At 41.3% G+C, this 22127-nt stretch overlaps 2 protein-coding genes across 2 annotated transcripts; both read left to right on the plus strand.

Moving 5' to 3' along the window:
• Nucleotides 1–365: 365 nt before the first annotated feature.
• On the plus strand, nucleotides 366–12184 carry LOC103722684 (Peroxidase superfamily protein). The gene is made up of 3 exons (XM_008813326.5): nucleotides 366–845; nucleotides 971–1171; nucleotides 11499–12184. The coding sequence occupies exons 1-3, from the start codon at nucleotides 378–380 to the stop codon at nucleotides 12075–12077; spliced, it is 1248 nt and encodes a 415-aa protein (XP_008811548.4). The 5' UTR covers nucleotides 366–377; the 3' UTR covers nucleotides 12078–12184.
• Nucleotides 12185–15458: 3274 nt separating this feature from the next.
• Nucleotides 15459–17103, plus strand: LOC103722685 (ethylene-response factor C3-like). The gene has a single exon (XM_008813327.6). The coding sequence runs from the start codon at nucleotides 15759–15761 to the stop codon at nucleotides 16557–16559; it is 801 nt and encodes a 266-aa protein (XP_008811549.4). The 5' UTR covers nucleotides 15459–15758; the 3' UTR covers nucleotides 16560–17103.
• The last annotated feature ends 5024 nt before the right edge of the window (nucleotides 17104–22127 follow it).

Below are 22127 nucleotides of genomic sequence, written 5' to 3' on the forward strand. Positions count from 1 at the left end.
CATAAAATTACCTTAAAATTAAAAAAAAAAATTCACACATAGAATAGTTTCCTTCCGTGCCTTTGGTTCCACAGGCTACATATTAATTTGGTCCCCTCCATGCCACCGCCCACCAGGCTATGCGTGGAGTACATGTTCGTCATTCAATAAAAAATTCTAACCAACGCCCGTGATCCTTCTTTAAATCCCCAACAAATAAAAAGATCGATCCTTCCAGCCGTAAAATTTTCTCAGAGCAAAACTGCTGAAAAGTAATTTTTGTAGTATGTTATACCCTTCTACCTCCAAACGTCAGAACTGACCACCCCGCCATCCGACACGTGGATCATTTTCAGGTGGGCCCCAGGAGAATACACATCGTGCGCACCCTCGCACCCATGGCAGCGACACCATCCCCCCCTCTCTCTCTCTCTCTTTTTCCATATTTCTACCTTTCTTTGTTCACGGGCGGCAGATTCTCCTGGCAGTGGCCAACTCCTCCTTTTATAAACACAGAAAACCACGGTTCCCTTCGGCTTGCTTGGCTGTGTTCTCCGGAGATGTTTGTTTCTTGTGCTGTTGTTTCTTCACCGGGAGGCCATGTATCCGCTCGCTTCCATGTTCCTCAACTGTTTCTCTTCTTCTTCTTCTTCTTCTTCTTTCTCGTCTCTTTCTTTGGAGTTGCTCACTCTTCTAACGCCGCAAGAAGAGCCCCGGTCCAACACCAGCTCTCTCTCGACTTCTACTCGAAGACCTGCCCTCAGCTCGACCAGCTCGTCTCCTCCGTCACTTCCCGACGCTTCAAAGAGACCCCCGTCTCTGCACCCGCCACCATTCGCCTCCTCTTCCATGACTGTTTTGTCGAAGTAAAGCCAATTCGACCTCGCCGCATCTGAAATCTAGATGTGCGATGTGGCGTACTTTAGCAGAAATGCGTTGGATGGGCTAACATGCGCCCTGATGGGTTGATGTTCTTGGATCTGGATTGCAGGGCTGTGATGCGTCGATATTGATTGCACCGAGCTCGGGCGGCAAGGTGGTGGCGGAGAGGGACGTGGTGGATAACAAGAATTTGGCTCCTGAGGCGTTTGAGACCGTTGATATGGTGAAGGCAACGGTGGAGGGCAAGTGCCCTGGAGTGGTGTCTTGTGCCGATATCCTCGCCATTGCTGCTCGAGATTTCGTCCATCTGGTATCCACTTATCCTGATCTCTGATTATATATATATGCTGAGTAAATTATATAAACAATAAAACATTTGCGACAGCAATCGAAAGTACGGCAAAGATTCCAAAACTAATCACAAAATATACTCTGTTAGCACATGATTGGGCTAAAAATCCTATTGCATTTCTGGATTGGATCTATTTGCTAAGAACTTTTGTTTTTCTCCCTATAAAATTTGATCTGGCCCACTCCAAAACTATATCTAGATAGTTATGATTATAGACCTAGCTCAGTCTGTAATCCTATAATTTTGCTGGTTATGCTGTCTTATCCACGAATCAAATAAAATTTTTAGCCCAACCATTCAAATAGATCCTAATATATCTATTCTTCTTAAGAATTTCATCTATATCACTTTGGGGGATACGAGAGTAATAATATAAAGTAGAATATAAATTTGTATCGATTACAAATCTAATAAATTTATTTGTCTTAAAAAAATGCTCCATCTTTTATAAATATGCATCTTTCACCTTGCACATTCATTTGCATGACAACTTCATTGCTAAAGAAAGTTGCAGCTTAGGCTGCTGAATTATGGATGTTAGTGTGGTTACAATAGGTTTCAGTAACTTAGTTTCTATGCCAGCAGTTACATAATAACTCAGGGCTCGTTTGGTTCGCGGGAAACGAAGGAGGAAAAGTATGGTCAACGGAAAAGTAATGAGATGTCTCTTATTTGATTGGAGTTTTCAAAGGAGAAAGATGAAAAAGTTATATTCCCGTGAAAATATGATTCCCACATTTCATGAAAAAGTCTTTCTCATGAGGCGGGAATCACTCTATTTTTATTTTTTCCCAAAAAGACCCTTCAGCATTAAAGAAGCATTCAAGAGACATTAAAGACCTAATTTTTATTAAGGGCATAATAGGAATTATACATAATTTTATCAGAAAAGTGGATGGTCTACCAAACATAAGCATTTTGGAAATCTGTCACTTTTTTATGGCCAACCAAACATGCCAAAAGTATTTTCCTAACATCCTCTTCCTAAAAATCTGTTTCCCAGAAATCATATTCCTACGAGGAAAAATGCTTCCCGCGAACCAAACGAGCCTTCAGTGAGTTTCTGGCAGTTTTAGAGCCAAACTTCTCATAGTAGGAATCTATTTGAGTTACTATTTTTGGCATAGAATATCAGAGTAAAATTAAACTGCTGTTTGCTCGAGGTAAAAAAAAAAAGGTCTCGTGCTTCGTGGACATTTTGGAATTTATTCTTGGATTGCAAAAAGGAAAGAGAAAGAGAAAGTTTCCCAAATCATTAATGGTCTTGACGTAGGTATCAATTTAGCGGTATTGGACCTTAAAGGACCTAACTGATGGTCTTGTTAATTTGGAGATTATTGAAACCAGTAAGGCTTTGATGGACATACTAACGACATAGAAACAGGACCACCTTCCCATGCTAACAGGCACAGTAAGATTTGTTTATCGTCCCGAGTTTAACTTAGATAATGCTTGTCCTTGTAGAAGGCTGTACATCACATGGAGATTGGTGTAGCATTTGGAGTCATAGTAGATGACAACTGCCAGCTTCACTTTCCCCAGGTTGCCTCAAAAAAAAAAAAGGGACTTTTGGATACCTTGATGGGTCCGTGTCTAGGGTAGCACTGATTTGGTCCCAACTCTTGGGCGACGTACACGGGCTTGTCTCTTATGTTTGGGGGCTGTCCCTGCCCTTAAGTTTGCCCAAGCAGCCTCTGATCCTCTCCTACCCGTCTAAGCTCTGACAGAGTCAAAGCATGGCATCAAGGTAGGACCAACCTGTTCATGCAAATGATAAAGCACCCTTCAAGATTATTAACCCAGGTCTACATTTTATGATTTGGGGAGAAATAGATCTAGATTTTGTTTTAATTAATCTCTAACATAATGTTTAAGAGTGTGTTATCCTTGATCACCATATTTGAAACGAGATCAAACTTTTTGGATGGGAACTATTGTTAGCCACCTTGTGGCTCACATGGGTTTTTCTTTTTTTTTTTCTTTTTAATCTTTCCGTTTCATTCTATGATGTTAGTTTTTACATATCAATCACCCTCTAAATTGTCCGTCATAGATAAAAATAAGAGTGCAGGATTTTAAAAAGTATATATAAAATAATAATGCTACAGTGCAATCTAATATTGTTTCGTTTTTCGCTAGTATTAAAATATTTGTAGAAGAAGAGAAAAACAAAAAATAGAGAGAAAAAATGATTTTATTTCTTTGTTCCGTCACATTCGGTATATCTTAGAGGTTATATACACTCGTGTACGGACTCCATATAAGCAAAATAATATTAACTAATACAAGATTACACTAATAATAAAAGATATTACTGGTTGATATAAGTTGTTATGTGGTTTCTAAAATTACTCTAATAAAATCATGTTAACAATGAAAAATAATAAAGGTTGCTATAGAATTATGTTAATAAAGAAAAATATTATGGGTAATGCAGTACTGTAATTTCTAAAAGTATGCTAACATCCTCCCTCAAACTCAAGATAGTCCTATAAGTATCAAGTTAAGTTTGGAAATTAGATCATGAATGTACTAAAAAACTGACGTAATAGATGAAGAGCTGGAATAGTAGCTCAAAAGCTGACGTGATAAACTAAGAGCTGATATAGCAGCTCAGAGACTGATATGGTGGTAGATCAAGAGCCGACGTAGCAACACAAAGCCTGATGTGGCAGAATACGAGCTATTATAGTAGTTCAGAAGCTGATGTAGCATATTACTAGTTGACATCGCGACTCATAAACCGATATGGCAGAATGATGTGTCAAGTTGATGTGATGATATAAAATTTGATACGACAGAATAGAAGCTGATATAGCAGCTTAGAAATTGATGCGGCAAATCAGAAAATAACAAACTAATGCGTTCCCCAACATGACTGATTAACATAGCAAACCGGTGCATTTGTCGATATGTTTGATTGACGTGACAGACTGGTATGTCTGACGATGTGGCTGATTGACTTGTTTGATGATGCGGCAACGAGAAAACACGCAGAAGATGGCAGTTGCAGCAAGAACAGAGCTCAAATAGAAGGTAATTGATGGTTGACGATACTCGTAGACGGAGGCATTATGGAAGAGGAGTAAGAGGCATCGAACTGGATGATGAAGGAGCTGAAGGAAGCAAATAAAACTAGAGATGGAGAGAAAGAGGTCAAGCGATAGTGAGGAGAGATGATTAGAGATCTGAAGCCAAGGAGAAAAGTGGTGGAGAGGAGTTGTGGATCAATAGAAAATAAAGGATCTTCGGATATTAATCTACTATAAATAGAGGATTCGCAGATTTACTAAGAAATATGGGATCTTTAAATGTTGATTCACCTAGAAACAGAGATAGATCAACAATAGAGGTTCTTAAAGCTTGTAGACATGGCAACGACAACCACAACAAAGTGGAAAAGATAACGGACGATAAATTAGATGATCGGTGGCTCTGATACCATATCAAAATATTTTTAGAAGAGAAGAAAAATAAGAGAGAGAGAAAATTAATTTTATTTTTTTGCTTTGTCACATCCGGTTCATCTCACGAGTTATGTACACTTATGTACAGATTCCATAAAAAAAATGATATAGACTGATATAGGATCACACTAACAATGAAAAATATTACTGACTGATATAAGTTGTTATGTGATTCTTAAAATCACTCTAACAAGATCATGTTAACAAAAAAATAATATAAGTTGATACTAAATCATGTTAATAAAGAAAAATATTATGAGTGACACATGCTATTATGTGAATCCTAAAATTATGCTAACAGCTAGAGCTATAGCAAAACTATAGCACATTAATTATAATATTGGTGAAGAATATCCCATTAATATTTTTTTTAGAGTAACAGAAAACTAGTAGACGCCCAAAACAGAGATCATATATGATTAAAAACTCATTAATTTAATTTTTTAAATGATCATATTCAATCTTAAATAATTAGAAAATGTTAATGGTTGAAACAGATTTTGCGACAATAATAATAGCAATTTTTAAAATAAAAAAAGAAAATCACAATGTGAGTGCTACCAACCAAATCATATACATCATAAAAGAATATCCATATTGGTATATTAAATTTTTTTAAAAAAATATTTAAATGTTGAAAACAAAACCCCCTTCCAACAACATATATATATATATATAAAGGCTAATTTTGAGCAAGTCAATCCCGCATAAGAAAGTGATGTTGGAGCGATATGGGTGAAAAAAAGGAGAGAAAACGGAAAGGGAACTTTTAGGGTTTCGCCTAACCCTCACCGAAGGGGAAAGGGCCAATTCCGACCGTGATGGACCCTGAGAGTCTAGTTTTAGCAAGGGATTTTGTAAAGGAATCTCCACCAACGCAAAATCCAAAAGGAGAAGCGGTCGAATGACTCGCCTTAGAGGAGTGATTCAGACCGACCTTCTACCAAGATGACAAAAGAGGGAAGATTGTGGTCGCATGTGGTTCAAGGAAGGAGGCGCTTTCGTTGGGAGACCTTGAAGGCAATAGATGAAGACATAGATCCCCTGGAGGATAGGTTCAACGGGTGGTGTTGTTTTCACAAGAAGATCTTGATTGAAGCAACAACAAGGGACAATTTGCTTTATTGATAAGTTCCTTGGTTGAGGCTTCCTGATGCCAGACCAGGACGGAAGAAGGGCTGAAGCAGTGAAAGTCCAACTCAGGATGACTGTTAGTTGATGCAAAACCGGTCACGAGAAGGATGCTTTGGTGACAGATCAATCTCAGGATGACTGTTGCTGCTGCAAAACTAGGAGACAGAGGACGAGGGGGGGGGGAGAAGAGGAGGAGAAGAAGAGAGGAAGAGAGGCAGAGAGGAGGAGACGAGGGAGAGGAAGAGAGGCGGAGAGGAGGAGACGAGGGAGAAAGAGAGAGATAGGAAGGGAGGAAGAGACGTGGGGAAAAGAAAACTTTAATTACTTCATTAAACCCTAATCATGAAGATAATCCCTTATATATAAGGCCCAAATAAATACAATTAATATAAAAACCCCCTTATACAGAAATACCTCCAAATAAAACCAAAATAACACAAATAAGCTCTAAAATGAAAACAAGCCCAGAAATAAAAATAAAATAAATATGCAAATAAGATGGCGGACTAGGCGGGTAGATAATCAGCTCCGATAATCCCATCAACTAGGAGGCAATGAGTTCAGTATAATTTTTCGATCCTGAAACATAAAGCTACACGAATTCGAACGTCCATGAAGTGTCATGTCCATATCGTATAACCAAGATCTTTCTAGAATGATTTGACCTACGTCCATTGAAATGCAAACACATTAGATTTCGTCTTTATAAGATAGGAATTGAATCGAAACGAGGCATCTTTCTGATACCGAGATGGACGTCTTATCTATCCAAGTTACCTTATATGGGTTGGAATGAGGGGTAGATTTCAGGCCGAGGCGGAAAACAACTCCAGAAGCAATGGTGTTGATGCAACTTCCGCTATCAAATAGGATTTTGCACATTTTACCATTGATCTTAATAAGCGTGTAAAATAGAAAGATCCTACGCCAATCTTGTTCAATTTTAGTCTGAGCTAGAGTACACCTAACCAAATGAAGCCTAGGATTTGGTCATTCTGATCAATGGGATCCTTTTGGGATTCAGCCTGGATAAACTCTAATCTGGTCTGTTTATCTCCAAAGTCTTCTACAAAATCCTCGAGGTTGGTTCGTAGACTTCTTCAACACATTCATTCTCCTGGGTTCCAACTTCAAGTTCAGTCATTAGATAGGTCTTGGCATTACATTGGGACGCTATATGGCCAAATTTTTGGCACCTGAAACATTGGGTTTGGCTTCTAAAAGAAGGGTTGGAACTTAGTTTGCCTTTCTCTTTATCATTTGATGGGTTTTGGACAGGCATCAGGGATGTCCTACTCGGTGCTTGGCTAGAACCGGGCTGGTTAGGAGGGTTGGAAAGTGGTCTGGATTGTGTGAGATAATTTTGACTAAGTCGGGCTCCTAAGGCTATGGATCGAGGGTTGGTACGGCTCACTACAGAGATCCATAAGAAACTATCCACATCTTGAGCCAACTGGTATGCTTGGCCAAGGGTGGTAATCTCTCGAAGGATTAATTCTTTCTGGATCTTCTTGCGGAGTCCTGCCAGAAACCTGAAGAGAGTAACAATCTCCTCTTCGATTACACCGCACCTCATATGAAACTCCTTAAATCGTGCAATGTAGTCGGCAACGGTTGATGTCCCTTGAGTTAGTCTCTGCCACCTATCCATAAAGCATTGTCGGTGAGAGAATGGCAGATACTTCTCATTCAATTTTTCTTTCATATCCTCCTAGGTGGTGATAGGAGGATGCCCTTGGGTCTCACGCATATGTTCAACATTAGCAAATCATACTTTTTTATCATCAGTCATTTCGTACCACTTAAAATAATTATTTATAGCTTCTCTCCAATCAAGATATACGCTTGGTTCTAGTTGACCAACAAAAGTGGGGGCATTTACTCTTACGGCAAGAAGTAGCCGTTCGTCAAGATTGCGCTGGTGATCAGGAGGATGTTGGTTCCTAGGAAGATGGGGAAGACCTACAGGTGGCGTGGCCAAACCAAACTCAGGATAGGCTGCGATTGGGGTTGACGGTTTAGGAGTCCTAGTGTGTTGCACTAGAGCACGGACCTTTCGCTTGAATTCTTTATGGTCAGCTTGTAAAGCAGCGATTCGTGTCACGAGATCTTGCAGAACCTTGGAAGCCATGGTGGTTAAAGGGGGTCTTAGAATGAGTGAGGAGGTACTCCCTACCACTACGGGTTGGCATGCAAGGACTACACTAGTTGATGATATGACATGCAATGCTACTAATGACCCCGACCAAATCTGATGCAAAACAACCTACTAATGCAACCTACTATGAATTTGAAAATCAACAAATTTTCACAAAAGTATCTTAAAATTAAATGTTACCGATTTGTACTTTGGTTATTTCAGAATTAAAGTATGAAATTAGTCACTATAAGAAGTTAGGTTGCAAGCACGTATTACAGTCGTTCTAATTCTAAAGTAATCTAATTGATGGATGTTGAGAAATATCCTGTCGCAAGGGTGTGCTAATTTAATATCTAGATTTAACTGGTGAGTAGGATGGGTGTGGTGGTAGATGTTCTAGATTTTGGAAGTTTTACAGGAAAGTACATTTTCAAAATGGGACTGTCATGCAAGAGAACTAGAACATAATTAGATAAACAAGCCCAAAAGAAAGAAGAACCTATTACCTGTGGTGGATGCAGTCAACCAGAAGCGTCCGTTGTAGAGTCTTGAGCACGAAGATGGTGCCGGGCGAAGCTAGCTGGAGCTATGGACCTCGATCTGCAGCACAAGGACTCTTGGGCTTCTGAAAATGAACTGAAGAATGTGCTGGATTGGGCCTGAAACAGGCCGCTTGGGTTTGGGCCGCTCTCAAGTAAACGAACGCGCGGGCCTGGACTGAGAGGGAATTGGGCTGCAGCGGAATTGGGCTTACGGCCTGCGAAAGACGAGCTGGGGTCGGGCCGGTCGGGCTCGGGTGTGGCCTGATAGCACCGCTCGGCTGGCACGCGGGGGGGAGGGGTTTGTGTCCCCTAATCTCGAGTGAGAGGAGAGAGCTGGATGGAGCGGCTCGGACGAGGGCTCGACGAAGGGGCGTTGTAGGCGGTCTGCTCGGAGGAAGCAGCGGACGAAGGGGTGCTTGACGGGGCTCGGCAGTAGCGGGGAAGGCTGACCGGCGCGGCGACGCTGCTCGTCGGGGAGGGCGACGATGGCTCGGTCACCGGAGGTCGAGCAGCGATGGCTCGAGGTGCTCTGAAGAGGCGGCAAAGCCAGAGGGGGCGCTCAGAGGAGGCGACGGCATTCCCGACGGGTGGATGGTGCGGCGGAAGAAGAAACAATGGCCGATCGGGACGACAAACAGAGGTAAGGGTTTCCTTTTTTTTTGTTTTTTCGCGTGAAAGGCACGTGCTACCTTTTATTTATTTTTTTTTTTTGAACTTTACGGGTTCGGGTTATCGGGTTCGAATTTTTTGGTCGCAACCCGCTCCGATACCCGTTATCTCCAGCACGTGCAGATCACATGCACTTTTTTGGGGGGGGGGATTTGGACCCGAGTTACTGGGTTGTGGGTAACGGGTTTAGAACTTACCCGTTACCTTGACTTCTTCTTCAACCTCCCGACGGGTTCGGAAGGACATGCCGATCTCCTCAGCGGCGGCTGCGGAACGAGTGGAGGTCGCGGCGACAGCTGCAGAGACGGACTGTGGTGGTGGCCCCGGCAATGGAGCGCCGGCGGAGAGGGGTGGCCGGTCACGGTGGGTGCAACGGTGGATCTGGGGACTCCTTCCCCATTGAAGCCGGTAACTGCTCCAGGGGGCCTGAGACCACCGGTGGCTGTTTTCGGTGGGATTCAAGGACAGTGACGCGAGAAGGCCGGTGATACCCCTTCTCTTTTTGGCAGTGCGAATCGCACGGGGGCCTTCAACCCGCTCCGGTGTCCGCGGGGCGAGAGGAATGAAGAACTCGTGCGGCAGCCTGATACGCAGGATCTGAGGCTGCTCTGCCATGCACCAGGGTCCGTTGCTTTGGCATAGAGGCAAAGCACGGCTCTGATACCAAGTTGATGCCGGACCGAGACGGGAGAAGGGCTGAAGCGGTGAAAGTCCAACTCGAGATGACTGTTAGTTGATGCAGAACCGATCATGGGAAGGATGCTGTGGTGACAGATCAATCTCGGGATGACTGTTGTTGCTGGAAAACTAGGAAACAGAGGAAGAGGGGGGGGGGGGGAAGAGGAGGAGAAGAAGAGAGGAAGAGAGGCAGAGAGGAGGAGACGAGGGAGAAGGGAGGAGAAAGAGAGAGACGGGAAGGGAGGAAGAGACGTGGGGAAAAGAAAACTTTAATCACTTCATTAAACCCTAATCATGAAGATAGTCCCCTATATATAAGGCCTAAATAAACACAATTAACATAAAACCCTCTTACACAGAAATAACTCCAAATAAGCCCAAAATAACATAAATAAGCCCTAAAATGCAAACAAGCCCAGAAATAAAAATAAAATAAATATGCAAATAAAATGGTGGATTAGGCGGGTAGATAATCAGCTCCAATGCCCCCATCACCTCCTCTTACAGTTTGTCCAAAAAGAGTTATAGATCGGGTGGGGTGTGGAAGGTAATTTCCAAGTTTTGCTTTCTCCGAGCATTTTGCTCTTCGACCTCTCTTCATTGGAGGTATTGGCTAAGGAACCATGGACGCTAGCAGGACAACTTTTGGCTCTTCTAAGTTGGAGGTCGATGTTCAAACCCAACCGAACCGGTTGTCGGACCCCTTGGAACTTTGCCCAAGATTCAGTTGAAAGAAGGTCAAATCTGGCAAGAGTTCATCTACGAGGAACTGCCGGAACTTTGCTATAATTGTGGAATGTTGGGGAGGACACCAGAGATATATGATTGCCCGGCACAAACAGAAGGTCTACCTCAAAAAGAAATCCCCAACAACAGCTCCGGACACTGCTCAGAACAGTGGAGCTTGGTCTCAGCCAAAGAGGACCTCTGAAAAATCTCCCCTGCAAAAATTCAGATAGATCTGCGGAGGTAGTAAGGGGTGGACTAGGATCTCGTTTCTCTTCTTTAAGTAATGATCAGACTGAAGAGAGTGGGTATTTGCCATTAGAATTATCTTCAGCTACATCGCAAATCATGCACTCAAGGGAGATTTTATGCTCACAAAAGGTTCATCTGTTTCTCCAGCTCTATAGTATCTGCTCATGGTTGATGGGCTGAGAGTGGCTTTCATAAGGCTATGATCATTCTGCTCTTCTTAATAGCGGCTAGTCTCAGTTTATGCTCGAATAAGGACCTATCCCTAATACCAGAGAAAGGAAAAAAAAAATTCACTACTCTTTGCACAAGTTCACCGTTGGATCGTGCAATCTTCGAGATCTATGCAAAAAATGAATGAGGGAGTTCAGAGTTGATCATTTGAGATCCGTGAGAAATGTGATCCAACAATCATCATTGTAAAAGAAAGAACAATCATTCTTCGGTATGAAAGATACAAACCCAAACGCTGTCTGTATTAACAGCCACCTAAAAGCTCCAATTTTCACTTTGCTCGACAAAAGATCCAGTTGTTTTGTTAATCATGGCACTAGTTTCCCCGAGGGAATCCTGCAAAATTCTGATATTCTTTTTGTTACAACTCATAAAGCATTAATCTACAAAATTTTGAGATGCATTCTTTCTTTTTTGGTCAAACAAAAAAAAAATTATATGTGCAGGCAGGAGGTCCCTATTATCCAGTGATGAAGGGTAGAAAAGACAGCAAAGTCTCACTAGCATCGAAGGTCAGGCCCAACCTCCCCCGTGCCAACTCCACCATAGACGAGCTCCTCCGGCTCTTCGCCTCCAAAGGGCTGACCCGAGATGACCTCGTAGCCCTCTCCGGGGCCCACACCATCGGCTACGCCCACTGCGACCAGTTCGTGAGCCGGCTCTACGATTTCAAACGCACCAAACAACCCGACCCGGCAATGGACCCACGCCTCCTCAAAGCCCTTAAGATGTACTGCCCCCAGTTCGGGGGCAACACCGACGTGGTCGTACCCTTCGACGTCCAAACCCCCTTCACCTTCGACCACATGTACTACGGGAATTTGGAGGCCAAGATGGGCTTGTTAGCCACGGACCAGGCTCTATATTTGGACCCAAGGACAAGGCCTTCGGTTCAGGAGTTCGGGAGAGACAAGGCCAAGTTTTTTAAAGCCTTCTCCATGGGGATGGAAAAGATGGGGTCCATAAGAGTGAAAAAGGGGAGGAAAGGGGAAATTAGAAAGAATTGTAGCAGGCATCTTAGTTGAATTGATGGAGGTCTACAAGGGGTGTTGAGTGATTCTGAAAGTGTTGTGATTCAGTGTACATGGTTTTGAGATGATCAAGTCTCGATTTTTTTTGTTTTTTTTTTCAAGCTTAGGCTTTTGCATGTGTGAAAGAAACTGACAGATTGAGCATTTCTACTTATATGCAATGGAGGCTACCTCTGTATGAGCAGCACAGTAACTGGGCTCGGTTCGGACCCACACAAACACATGATTTTAGATCTGGACTCAATCTATTAGCTAAGTACTGGATGGGTCGGAGGACCGAGGATGACTTCTGGACCCATCAAGTCGTTCAATCTGGGTAGTTCGGTTCAAGCATGCAGCTCGTTTCCTGCTAGAGCCACACGGGCTGTGGAGTCAGGTGATGGCGGCCAGATATGGCCGTGAGGTCTCAGAGGCGGCACGGAGAGGGCGGCGAGTCTCCTTCATGTGGCGTGAGATTGGGAGGTACTTGCCGATGGTGTCGGCGAACACCAGTGGCTGATTGGCGATGGGCGGAGTATTGATGTGACTGCGGACCCATGGGTGGACACCGTCCCACTGAGGTGTTGGCCGACCATGATCGATGTTGAGACAGTGGAGGGATTGCGGGTCTTCGATCTTCTTGCCCCAGGAGATTCAGCATGGGATGATGATAGGCTACGACAGTTGTTCGGAGGACACCTAGCTGAGAGGATCCGGTCCCTTCCAGTGCCAGGTTGTGGGGGGCCTGATGTCAGGGTTTGGGGCACCTCTTGCCGGTCCAGTGTCAGACTGGGAGACCTTGCCGGGGTTATCCAGCAGGAGCATGAGCCGGGCCAGGATTACACTTGGATCTGGAGGTCCGGGCTTCACCCGAGGGCGGCACTCTTCCTTTGGAAGGTGGCATGGGATCGCTTTCCGACGAGGGCAGTGCTGAGTAGGCGCGGTTGGGGGATCCCTACGGAGTGCGGGACATGCAGCGTGGAGGAGTCGGTCGACCACGTGCTCTTCCAGTGTACGTGGGCGAGGTCGGCATGGCTGTGGGCAGGGTTCCCGCAGGGGGTTTGGTGTGGGAGGCTTCAGTTTTTACGGATGATGCAGCAATGGCTGGCCCGGCCGCAGATATGTCAGGAGGCTATTCGAGCGACCTGCACAGCACATCAGATCTGGCTGGCGAGGAACGCCCGCACCTTTGGTGAGCGCAGGGTGTCACCGAGGTTCGCTGCAGAGCTCGCGCGAGTACAGGCATTGGAGATCAGACCCTCTTCAGATAGACCTCTGACAGCTCGGGACACCTGGGGTTCCTTCTCTGCTTCGGCAGCTCCTCAGCTGGTGTTCTTCACCTGGGAGCCCCCACCCCCGAGTTTCCTCAAGGTCAACTTCGACGGATCGGTCCTGGATGGAGGTTCGCGAGGTGGTGCGGGTTTTGTGATACGGGACCCACACTCCAGAGTGGTGGCAGCAGGTGGCTGTCAGTTGTTCGGCACATCAGTTCCCGGGGCAGAGCTACGAGCTGCCTGGGCAGGTATTCGATGTGCGAGGCAGGTACTGCAGGCTGGATCGATTGTTTTGGAGGGCGACTCGGCTACAGTCATCAGCTGGATCCGGGAGGGGCTGAGGGGTGAGGGCTTAGACCACCCCTTGGTTCGGGATATTGGGAGGATGTGTGGGGTTGGGGTGGCCATCCAGGCCAAACATGTATTCAGAGAAGCTAATGGGGCAGCCGACTGGGTGGCTGCCTTCGCGGCTCATCATTCAGGGTACACCTTTTGGATGGGGGAGGGAGAGTTGCCACTGGCTCTCCGTGAACTAGTGTTTTTTGACTTTATTGGGTGTATTCGTACACGTACTGTATGAGAACCCGTTTTCAGCACAAAAAAAAAAAAAAAAAAAAAGAAATGTTCAATATCAATGTTAAGAAGGATATGTTCTATTGGCTCGTACAACCTTATTCCTGGTTCCAAAGGAGACTGGCAACTTTTCTTGGGGCTAGCATGGTTAATGGCTGATATCTCTTAGGATGAAGGCTGCAGAGGATTGTTCTCGGCCATCGAAGGGATAAAAAAGAAAACGGTGATATACATGGTGAAAATAGCTAAGAAGGAGGTGTTATGTTAACACTGATTAACATTCTTGAATAAGATGCGGTTCAATTTTGATTTAACTTTCAATCTACAAAACTGAAACTTTTTAGTTGACAAGAAATGAATCACTGGTTTTCATGCACCGAAATTGCCGATAAAAGAGGAGAGAAAAATGCAATTTGCCTACAGATTCAACAATGGTCATTATGAAATGCCAATGCGGTCAGAACTTGGACTTCTTCCTCCTTACCAGAACGGTAGCTTGCAAGGCAGGCCTCCCCATCTGCCAATCTTCTACTTAGCGCCAGGCAAAGAAGCTCGAATTCCAGCGGAATTCTAATGTGAATACAAACCACCAAATATCCTCTTTTGACTCTCGATGCTCAGAACAGTTTCAAGGGTTGCATCATACACTGAGACATCCTCATGCATTGAATCTGAAAAAATATCTACTACAACAAACATTATTATATCCATTGCCAAAGCGCTAAGTATGCCTTCTTATTGTTCATAGCTGAATAATGTGGAGAAGCGCGTGCGGTTTCCTTGACTGCCATGCCTGCTTCTCGCATGCATGAGCTCCCTTGTGTTCCTTCTAATGGTGGGAAGATCCTAAATGTTATTTTTTTCCCTTCCCAGAAGGACGTTTACAAACCTTAAGAAAACCTCGACCCCATGATCATGTATAATTAATGAATATGATCATAAGACAACGGATTAGAAGACCAGCAGCTTCTCATTTACGAGTTCCAAGTGTTCTGTTTGGCTATTCCACGGTTTTGACTATTCCGGAGACTTTATGGTAGAATATGATACACGTCAAAACCAAACTAAGAACGTAGGAGGAATAACCTGAGAGGATAGCAGCACATGAAAGGCTTCAGAAACAAGGAAGCATGCATGCCCATAGGAGAAGGTAACGCACAAGGATCTGTTCATGAACCCCAGACTCCCTCATTTTATCTATTTCCAAAAGACAACTTAAATCATATATCAAAATTTGATATAAGAGAAGGCACCTTAATAGCTTTCAAAAATTTAGCCATAAAGGTTAAATTTAGGTGTAAGTCCGCCACATATTGCAAGAAAACTTAAAAGTTTTCACTTGATACCGAAATATGCCATCCGGTTTCAAGCCCAGATGCCATTCAGTTTATTATGTCGGTACATCCAGTACAAAAGTCAACTCAGCATATCAAATATCGGTACATTTTTTATATTATAATGTTGATATCAAATTAATACGGTACTTTTTATACTATTTGATTTGGTATAATATGGTATACCTTACTTGATGTTGTATACTGATTTCGGGTATGGACGACTAACATGAAACAACGGGACAAAAAAGGTTGCTTCAACAGGAAAAAGTCAACCATATAATTTTTTATAAACAGCGCTTATTGGCATAATGATTATCTGATGCTGGAAGTCCCTGCGTACATGAGAGAAGGGATCTTTGAAACCCAAAGTTTCTTCCAGCTTCTCCTGTTCGCTGGCTAAACAAAGTTTTGAGCTGTTCAACTGCTGGCAACTCTATATAACATGACAGCAATCCAAATTTCCAACCTCCCTCCTCCAATTTGCTGTGTTTCACTCCAAATCTGCCATCGCCATGGCCAGTGCATTCGACAGGTGTGAAGCAAATGATAAGCTCTTGGAAAATGTGTGGAGTAGCTTCATCACCGAGAGTGCCCCAGACAGCTGCAGTTCTGATGGATCCCACAAGAAGCCTGCAGCTTCCCGAGAATGGGATGAAATGCCTCGTCTTGGAGGAGGGGGAGAAAATCTAGCAGTCCTACAGAGGCTTCCAAGCCTTGGCAGGTGGATATCTATGGGAGCTGAAACCTGGGATGCACTGCTCGGTGAGATTACAACCTCAAATAGCTGTGAAACTTCTCTTGATTCAGGATACGATGCCTGCTCATCTTCAAAACCAAAAGCTTTGGCGGCAGAAAAGGTTACTCCCAAGCATTTTAGAGGGGTGAGAAGGCGACCATGGGGAAAGTTTGCAGCAGAGATAAGGGACACCTCAAGGAAAGGGGCACGGATTTGGCTCGGAACTTTCAATACTGCAGAAGAAGCTGCCCTCGCATATGATAAAGCTGCTTTAAGAATGAGAGGACAGAAAGCTCGCCTTAATTTCCCCATGGAGAAAGTCGCCGAGGCTTCAGAAGGCGCTCACCTTGGCATTGAAGGGAGCACTGCTTGCCCAGTGTATGGCTGCATCAAGACAAATCATAATCCAAGAAAGAGAACAGCAAGGGAATGGGACTCTCACGATGAGGTTCCAGCTGAGCCACCAGCATGGGAGAGAAATAGCGGCATTGAAGGGAGGGGAAGCAATCAAGCAGACGTCGTGGAGTTACAAGACCTTGGTAGCGACTACTTAGAAAATTTATTGTCTTCTTTGTGATGAAGAACAAGGATCAAACAATTATTGTAGGCATGAAAATAAATGAAAATTCATATACCTGTTTAGCTAGTGTCATGTCCATGGAATTGTAAACTAATGCTTAAACAATTTTTTTTTTAAAATTTTTGGACTGTCCAAAAATTAGCACAGGTTGTAACTTTTTACTTCAAAGTGATGTAGATAAACAAAAATTTACAGTATATGAAGAGAATAAGCATGTTTGGTTGCTGTTTTTGTGCTCAAGAAGATAGTAGTTGATATCTATATGAGATGCATAGAGAACTGCAGCCCTCAAAACTCTACCAAGTAAAGAGAAGTAGCATCTTTGACATCCTACCACTCTATAGCATTAAAACGAAAAAGAGTTTGTGCTATAATGATGGTTGTACATGGGTAGTGACTGATCATGTCTGACTAGTTAGTCTGGACCTTTTTTGGTGTTTCACCTTAAAAAACAAATTTAGTGTCATTGCCATATGTAATGCACAAAAAGGAAGAGGGCAAATTGAAAAAACAAACAATAAAATCAGATAAAGGTTTATGTTTAATGATGCTAGGATTCGAGTAACAGGATTTCCACATAATGCATCAGGATGCTGTGTCGGTTTAATTGCGATGCTAGACTATCATAAACACAAATATATTTCACAAATAACTGCTAATAAACAGATCAAACTAGAAGCATGTAGACAATAGCAAAATGTAAACATGATTATGCAAGAGACTACAATTGGTATTTATATCAAACAGTCTTTCCATTGCCATTTCATCGCCTTTAATTTCTGTGTTGTATCTAATTATTGGCAAGCAATTCTAAAGTCGAAAAAGTTTCGACGAACTAATCCAAGGAAATTAAACAGGCTACACCTTTCTTACACATGAGGAATAGAAAGATCATCTGTTGCAGAAAAGGACTTCCTCATATAAAAATTAGCAGCAAATAAATCTCCCTTCCATGCAAACAGTAGGCAGGAAATCATAATACTCTGCCTGATCAACAAATTGTGCTGACATCATTTTTACCATAACGCTCTTTGAAGCAAGATTCTTCAAGAAATTCAAAAGCAAGCTAACTTATCAAAAATAAGAGATAGAATTGCACCACCTGAATCTTACTTTCTGATAAATAAACAGAGATACCTCCAGAGAGGTGAATGAATAAACAGAGACTTGTCTCTTAGCAAGTTTATGCAGGTCTGCCACACTTAGATAAGATGACTCTTAGATTTCTCCAAGGCCTAGCATATTCTGTTCAGCTATGTCCATCTCAAAGTTGAGGCTCAAGCAAACTTCGAATGATGCTACCGGCCTGTCCTCAATTTCATCATGCTTCATTAATAAACCATAGCGGCAATCAGTAAGTTGAAAAAAATGCACCAGAATAAAACATGCTATCTTCTGATGTAAGGCCTTAAACACTGATGGATAAAACAAGATTATCATGAATAACATGGTATCTTTAACTTTGAATGCTTTTAATTTGCAAACAAGTTGATTGATCCATCGGTATAACTGACTGCAAATGAATCTGCATAGGTGCAAAATATTGTAGAAATTTTAGATACAAAAGCTCTGAAAATGAACACAGATATATGCTTCTATATAAACCTTGTTAGCTTAGCTGTACACTGGATCTGTACTGTAGCTATGGCTGTAGATGACCTGTACTGTAGCTGTACATGAATTGTATATGATAGCCATCTTCACTTATAAAAGGAGAGCTATGGCTGTTCTTCAGAGATATATATGAAAAGAAGATCATTTTCCTCCTTTCTCCACGTCTCTTCCTCTCCCTCTCTTCTCTTTCAACAAACCTGATTAACCAATATGTGCTTTTAATTTTGTCGTACCATCCGTCATGGTTAAATTATCATAAATTTGCTTGATAAGATTTACGATTCCCAGTAGATGAGTGAAACATTTCATCTAGATCAAATCAGAAGTAGGAATTTTTGAAGTATATCCTGAAGTCATAGCATCATATCTGCAAGAAGAAGATGAAGAAGAATGCAGGGTTATGCAATTTGATTTAACAAATAAATGTCTAAAGCCCCATTTTGTCAATTATAAATGGTCAAGATCAAGTTGCACTGGCTCAAAGAATAAAGCCGCTTACTCATGAGTTCAATTCAATCAAAAAAAAGGAGCCAAGTACTAGAGGTCACCAATGTTGATAAAAAGATCAGCTTGAGAATAAGAAGAAGATTAAAATCCAATTACTAGAGCAGTCTCTCATTTGAAAAATAATGACTAATGTGGTTGTTTCAAGTAACCTTTTTTGAAAATCAAATTGGACATATAAACTCCTGCATTCTTTTCCTTGGGTTCGAGTGGGGGTGGTGTGTGTAAAGAACAAAAAGAAGAAGCTTTACTCAAAGTAAAGATAGAACTGTCACGAGAAAGTCCATCTTAAATGTCTGCTATCCCTCTGTAATAAAAGTGTCTATGGTCTTTCTACCTCATGCCTCTCCAAGCCATGTTTGGACAACAGCAAAGGGATAATAGATATCCTGGGTAAAGTAAAACCGTAAAACCCAGTTTCAACTTGGCCTTAATGCACCTAGGGAATTCATATTCCTAATTGGCTTATTTGCAATACTTGGATGGTAATTAATTATGTTACAAATAAGAAATACAAAGTCCCTATGCTCAGCAGGATGTTCCTGCATTAAAATGATGCAGTTTATGAGTAAATCTACAACCCAAACTCCTTTTCAGAAGTTTAATAGTGCCACAATTAAGCATCATTGAAATGAAGGATGAGAGCATCACAAGGCCCATACCAGGCATTGTCACTATATAAACTGTTACAAACAACAAAATTCGAGAATTTGATCAAAGATGGAAACCAATTACGGTGCTCTTTTTGCAGCCTAAATTGGAACACATGATTCCCTTTAGTGAATGCACTCGTGTTGTGAATCGCATATAATACTTTTGTTGCATCTTAAAAGCCTAGTTACCTCGAACGAATACTCAAATCGGTACATCAGGTGAAATCAAAGTAAGTTTTCACCCGGTTCGTCTCTTCCGTCGCGGCAATCGCCGTAGGCGTCGTTGCGACGATCCTTCGAGAAGGTTCTCGATCCGTCCTCCCACACGAATCACCACCCTCGCGAAAGACTTCTCGTCCGCAACCACCTGGTTATTTATATAACGAAATCGGGCAAGCGAAATTTAAGAAGGAAAAGGAAGTTAATCGTTTGATCAGAAGCCGACGGTACGGATCATGCGGAATGGGAAGAAGGGATTTTAAACGGAGAATTTTTTTGGTCCTCCGAAAATACTTTTAAATGAAATAAAAATGCTTGGTAAAAATTTCGAAAAGTCGTTTTAGTTTTTTAAGAAAGGTAAAAACAACTTTTTGGAGAAACTCTATTTTGGAGTTTTTCGAAAAAGCACTTTTAGACCCAGTTTGAAGCTGTTTATTTGACCAAAATATCCGTAATAAAATCTAACAATTATACAAAATGTCCCTTTATAATCATGAAAATCTACTAGAAAATTTATTACAGAGATAAATAGTTATCAAAAGGATGAAAAATTAATTTACACTAATAATCATAATATTTTATATTTTTATTATTGTATTATACTATAAATATAATATTGTATTACATTATATCATAATACATTAATATGTTATGTTAAATAATTTAATAATATATTATATTATGAAAATTTAATTTACACTAATAATTATAATATTTTATATCTTTATTATTGTATTATACTATAAATATAATATTATATTACATTATATCATAATACATTGATATGTTATGTTAAATAATTTAATATTATATCAAAATATTATGATATATTATAATAATATTATATTACATTACAGTAATATTATACTATATTATATATTTATATATTAATACATATTATATTTTATTATATTTTGTTGTATAATACTATGCAATGTTCTTTATAGTCATTTTGTCATGCCAAAAGTACATTTTCACTTTATTTACTAAACACATGTTAAAGTGTTACAGCACTTTAAAAATATAGCTATCAAACAGCAAACAACTTTTTATAAAAGCTCAACTTCAGAAAGCTCAACTGCTAAAAGCTCTACTACCAACAGCTCTCCAAACACAGCCGAAGACTTTAGTTTCCATGACATCACATTGTGTAACGTTACAGTCGCAACGACGTTCCTATTAGTGGCAAAAAGTTGGGGCCCAGCATACAAGTGGCTGATGATGCTACATCCAAGTCATCTTATGGAAATGCGATATGAAATATTACGTGCACGTTAAAATTTTATTATTATTTCCAAATTCAATTTTTAAAGACAAAAAATAAAATCTTGGTGATATCCATCCAGAAAGCTTTTTTTTTTAAAAAAAATAATTTTATTTTTATTTCTTGCATTTCACAATCTTTTGAATATAGAATTAGCAAAACAACCCCGCACACTTTATATTTCTTTTGATTCTTCAAATTCTTCAAATGCTCTAGTAGGAGAATATAGGACCCAACTATCTCCATAGAATGATTCTTGAGAACTAAGTGCAAGCCCATTTCTATAGTTGGGTTATACATTACATGCAAATAAGAGCAAGGCTTATTTGTTGAAATTGATTCTTTGTTACTCATATACCCAAAGTTATTTCTTTTTTCAAAGATTATAGGAGTTTGGTTTCTTTTGTTAAAAAATTTATATAACCTATTTGTAAAACCCTTTAACAGGATAAAATATGTGCTATTATGATAATCTAAGAAGAACATTGATATATAACAAAAAAAAAAAAACTGTCATGGGCACTCTTTTGTTTAGAGAAAGGAAACGAAGCGTACCGACTATATAATTAACCAAAACCAAATTAAAAGAGATGCAGTGTCCCAATTCGAACTATTACAAGAAATACCTAAAAATAGGACTAGGGGCTAACACAAAATTAATTGTGAGCAGGGTGGAGCCAACTTGCCTGAATGGCCAATTCACTTGTAGGCATTGTTTCAAAGTGGTTTAACATTGGTTCAGCATGATTGCTTATGATGGATGACCACTAATTTAGGAATGGCGATGTGATAAGATATGGTCAATCTGCACTTATAATCTTGCTCCTTACCTTCCATAAAAAAAATACAATCTGGTCCTTTTGGACTTGCAAACTCATCGCAACCTTACGCTAAAATGCAATTCGAGCATTGACTGATGATATAAATTAATGATTCATGCATTTCATGGTTCATAGCTAGGGTCTATGTTCTCATAGTTGTGTGTTAGTTTGAATGTTTTCCTAGTTTTAACTTTGTCCCATGTCTATTCCATCGCATGCCTGTGGTTCTGTGGCTCAAAGGTAACATTGACCCATGCATCTGCTCACATTTGCTTAATGCACATTGTCAATCAACTTCTTTTTCATGAACCGGACACAACCTGCACCGAATGAAAACTTAGATGACGTTTCTCTAGATATTCACACTTTTAACTAAACTTAAAATGCTTTGTGTAACCAGAGGGACCGAGAGGGAGGAATCCTTTAGAGAAGGATTGGTGAATGAGGATTTGCAAACATGCCCAAATACTCAAGAATATAACTAGAATGA

The sequence above is a fragment of the Phoenix dactylifera genome, chromosome 1 (genome assembly GCF_051530095.1).
Source record: "Phoenix dactylifera cultivar Ajwa chromosome 1, Ajwa_hap1_PhDact_Kaust_v1.1, whole genome shotgun sequence".
Classification (NCBI taxonomy): domain Eukaryota; kingdom Viridiplantae; phylum Streptophyta; class Magnoliopsida; order Arecales; family Arecaceae; genus Phoenix; species Phoenix dactylifera.